General features: G+C 43.2%; 1 protein-coding gene across 1 annotated transcript in view; it reads right to left on the bottom strand.

Moving 5' to 3' along the window:
• The window catches only part of CELSR1 (cadherin EGF LAG seven-pass G-type receptor 1), a 321,619-nt gene that overhangs the window by 183,892 nt on the left and 132,964 nt on the right, over positions 1-4,763 (bottom strand). Inside the window, exon 2 of the mRNA XM_019509377.1 lies at positions 2,209-2,847. Within this exon, the coding sequence (XP_019364922.1) occupies positions 2,209-2,847 (639 nt within the window). The remainder of the gene's footprint in view (positions 1-2,208; positions 2,848-4,763) is intronic.

The following is a 4,763-nucleotide window of genomic DNA, read 5'->3' as shown; positions in this document are numbered from 1 at the left end:
TCATCAGCTCTGGGTCCCTGTCCCCATATTTAAATACATTAATTTGAGATTTGTTTAAAAAAAATCTTAGAATATCCCCACATGAAATACTTGTGGTGATTATTATTTAGATATTTCATGTTTAGGTGTTTAAAATGCACAAGCAAATCAGTTATTTTTTTAAAATAATCTACTATTTTCCTTTTTGTTGTAAAAAAGACTGAGAAAGTGTCTTTAAAATCTGAGTACTTCAGGAAAGTAAACACATGTTTTCTATTTGCAGATGCCACAAACATAACTCATACACACCATCAATTCTTTTGGCTTCTACATCCTTTCACTCTATATTCTTTCAATCTGCTTAGCTTTTGCTATTACATAGACTCATACTGAGTAGATGCACTCTCTCCTCTCCACTGCTATTACTGAACGTTTTTTCACTGTCTTTCACAAAGTATGATTGAGTTCTAGATTAAATACTAAGGAATTACTTCAGTTTTATTTTAAAAAATGAAATGAACACCCTAATGGAAACATTGGTCTGCAACAAATGCACTAAAACAACATTCTGGTTTCAGAAATACTGCAGGCTTCAGAATAAATTCCAATATTTCAAAATGGGTAATTTTTAACAGGTAATAAAGCAGAAGCCAGCAGGAATTTTTATGTACTTAAAGACACTTATCCAACAAATTCTTAACCATCCAGTTAAGTATCGGTCTTGTTTCCTGGCAGTTATGTCACTCCTAAAATTTTTATCAAGAACAAGTTAGTGCTTTTTTACAATGTTAATTTAAGTCTTCAGTGGGCGCATCTACCTGAGATGTTTATTGTGGAGTTGACTAACTAGCTCTGCAGCATACATCTCGGCATCTATATATACATGCACGGCAATTAGGCTGGAGTAAACTAATTAACTCAGCAGAGTTTTTACTCCACAGCAACGCATGTGTAGATACTGGTGGGGCTGGCTGGGGCATGAAGGTGCTTCAGTGCAGGGGCTGCCTGCCAGCTAGGGGCCCCAGGCAGCCCCACTGCAGCACAATGAGCTGGGGCATCCCTGGACTGACAAGCTGACTCCTGGGGCTCCCTGGCAGCTGGGCACGTTCCAACCCTGTTCAACATGCTACGGTCCCAGGCACACATGCAAACAGCATTCCCGGCAGCAATAGACTCCAGTGCAATAAACTCCAGAGTTCATTACTTTGTATTAACTGCATGTGTACACGTGCCCACGGAGAGTTTAGGTCTTGGGATAGAGCAAAATGACTTAAGAAAATAAATACCTTTAAGCACATAAGTATTTCCATTGGCTTCAATGAGATTTCCACTTAACATTTATTTAAGTTGTTTATACTCTTGAAGACTACTCTAGGAACAGCATTTTAAACTTTCACTAATTGTCCAGTAAATTATGAGACAAAGTAACTTCCTTAACAGGCTAACACAGAAAGGTCTAAGATAGAAGAGATGTCAAAAAGAAATAATTTTATAGATATCTTATGCTCTTTTAAGCATGTATTTTCTACAAAGGAGTTTTTTGGATCCTGAGAGACACTATTTCCTTCTGTGCTAGTCAAGATATTGATATACTGCAACTGACATACAGTAATGTAAACATATGAAAACTACCACAAGTCCTTTGGCGCAAGAATCTTCTTTTTGTTGTCTTTGTACAACACCTAGCATCATAATTGACTGGACTATAATCAAGGCTTCCATGTGCCACTGCAATGCAAATAATAAACACTAGTAACTGTTGAAGCTAAGGGCTGAACTATCATAAAATGGTGCATTCAGAGTAGACTGATTAACGTCTGGCCCCACTGGTTGTCTTAAGTATTCAGAGGCAGTAGAAGATAGTTCAGATGTGCAACTAGGAACGAGGGACAAGAAGTCCACTTTTATTCACCCACTCCAAAACAGAAATATAAAATAATTCTGTAGAAATGAGGCAATTTGGGAAAAATTATGCAACTGAAATGATTTCCTATAAAGGCTTTGGTTCAAGCTTTCAGTAAGTGATTCTTGTAATCACTTCTTCATGCAGATATGGGACTTGTCCTAACTGAAGTATGACACACAAAAGCCTTCACTCGACCAGAGTCTCATGTCAGAGGCATTCTTCCTATGGGTAAGAATGCAAGCAATTTCATCTTGATACAAAACTGACTCAGTTGACGGTCTAACGTATAAATCATGTGTATACTAGATAAGATAAACACATACCAGTGTAGTCCTCATAACATTCACAAGTGTAGCCTCCTTCTCGGCTTCGACAAAGCCCATTATTGCCACAAGGACTGGAGTAGCAGAGGTCAATCTCCGTTTCACAATAGTCACCAGTAAATCCAGGAGGGCACCGACACCTCAGCCCATTGATGGGATGGATAGGTCGGAACAAGACAGTGTTTGAACTAATAAATGGAGCGGAGCTGTCAAACTTCAGCACAGACACACACTTCATGTAGTTCTCACAAGGCTCTCGCAGACAGATATTGTCATCGAAAGGCAGGACCCTCTGTGTAGAGATCATGGTTAGCAGTGTCCGGTTGAGGTAGATCTGTTCTTGGAGGTCCTCAGAGGGAAAGAATTTGTTTCGAATGCCACCAGGAAGCAACGCAGAGAATGTTACATTCAGGATATTGGAGCTGACATCAGTGTCATTTTGAATGTTAAAGACGAAGATGCCATCCTTGGTAGTAGAGAGCACTGTTGCCACACCCTCCACAAAGAGAGAGAGTAGTGGGGAGAGAAACTTTTCCTGAGACATGTTTTCCAGTCGCACTGTGATACTGTTGGTCAGCATGTCATCAGTTATGATAGTCACCCGCAGGGTGCAGAGAGCTGTAACACTGTGAACACCATCTACAGGGAGAGAGAAAAAAAATCAGTTATTCTACCAACCTTCTCTATGTGATGTGAGAAGGAAAAAACCTATCTAACTTCTGCCATACTCAACATTTCTGTTTGTGCACAGAAAAATTCCCTAGAATCAGGATTTATGTACAAGGGACACCTAGAATGCACTGTTCAGGGTTGTCCCATCACACCAGGTAGGACATTCCACTCAAACAACTAGAAAATATTGGCAAGACCAGTTGATCACATGACTGATGTGGCAGCATTAAGAGCAAGAAACTTTGCATAATATGAGCAGAACAGATCTTACACAGGTCATTCCTAGACTACAAGCAATGCTGTGAAACTCACTTTCCACAGTCTAAGACCAAAATTGAGCTCCAGCAGCAGCCTCAAGCTTAAGAAACTGAAATATGCCAGAAAAAGATTACCAAGGCTTTAGATCAGGGGTGGGCAAAATATGGCCTGTGGGCTGGATCTGGCCCACGGATGGACTTTGTCTGGTCCACAGCCGGTCCTTCGGTCCCATCTGGCCCAGGCACCATTTGGCTTATAGCACATCCCACTGCCCCTGGGTGAGCAACAGGATTGGAGCAGATCCACAGCTGGACATCATTTCTGGGCAGCCCAGGAGGCGGTTGTAGCTCCTTTGGGCTACTGCTGCCACTGGCCCCAACTGCATGAAGAGTGGGGGGCACCTGCACACACAGCCCTGACCTTGGCCCACCCCACATCCACTCAAGCCTCACCTCGGCCAGAGTGCACCAGCTGGGATCTATGGGCACAGCCCCAACCCTGGCCCACCCTGTGGGTGTGGGGGAAAAATGGCTGTCTCCCTTTTACCACTGCCAGGTCCTTCTTGATGTGGCCACCCAGAGCCTGTGCCTGGGATGGCCTGCATCTCCTCTCCACTGCCACCACTATTCCACTGGGTGGTCCAGAGGTGGTGCTGCTGATGGTGGTGATGGCAGTGGAGAAGAGCCGCAGGCAGCCCAGGCACAGGCTCCAGGTGGTCACAGCAAGAAAGGCCCAGCAGCGTCAAGGGGGGTGGCCACTCAGCAGATTCTCCCTGATCCTTGCCACTGCTGCTCAGCATGGGCAGGCAGTCCAGAGCAGGCATGGGGCGAGCCAAGGGCAGGGCTATGCCCATAGGTCCCAGCTGCTCCAGAACTGTTCCACTCCAGCCAGGGCAAATCTAGCAGGTGCAGGGTGAGCTGAGGCTGGGGCTGTGTACTCAGCTGCTGCTGGGTGCTGGTGGTGGTGGCAGGGCACATGGGCTGCTCAGTGTGCGGGGGTGAGAGGTAAGGGGTGCTGACCAGCTTGCGGCAGCTCACCAAAATTGCCTATGTGGCCTCTGGGCCCAAATAATTGACCACCCCTGCTTTAAATATAAGTCATCTTAGAGGGAAAAAAATCATATTTGATTTCCTTCAGGGATCTACAGGTAAGTTAAACATAGGCCGAGATCAAACCAATCTGTAATGGAATCCATCATTTTAAACTTTTCCATTTGTAATGATGTTTTTCAAATGCTTGACATTCTCACATTTGTTTTGGAACCCCAGGTCAAAATGTTCATACAGCCTAGTGATACTTGAGGGATACCAGCACAAAACCTTTTTACAGTGTATATAGTTGTATTTGCATTATGGGTCTGCAAATCTTAAACATCATTTTGTTATGACACACAATACTTAAAGACATAATGAATGCATAATTCAGTGTCAAATTTGTCATGAAAACCAGATCAAAGCCTCTTATTTAATTCTATCCACCTACTAATATCAAGAAGGTTATCATTTTTACATTGCTTATATTTTATTTAGAAAATATAGATTACAAAGCACACATTATTAATTGTATTACAGTAGCCCCAACAGATATGGGGTGAGGTGAGCACGCTAGTAGGGAGGGAAAGATTG

This window comes from Gavialis gangeticus, unplaced genomic scaffold (genome assembly GCF_001723915.1).
Source record: "Gavialis gangeticus isolate Ggan-Ray unplaced genomic scaffold, GavGan_comp1, whole genome shotgun sequence".
Classification (NCBI taxonomy): Eukaryota; Metazoa; Chordata; order Crocodylia; family Gavialidae; genus Gavialis; species Gavialis gangeticus.
The sequence above is the reverse complement of the archived record's forward strand: the minus strand, read 5'-3'. Positions and strand labels throughout refer to the sequence as shown.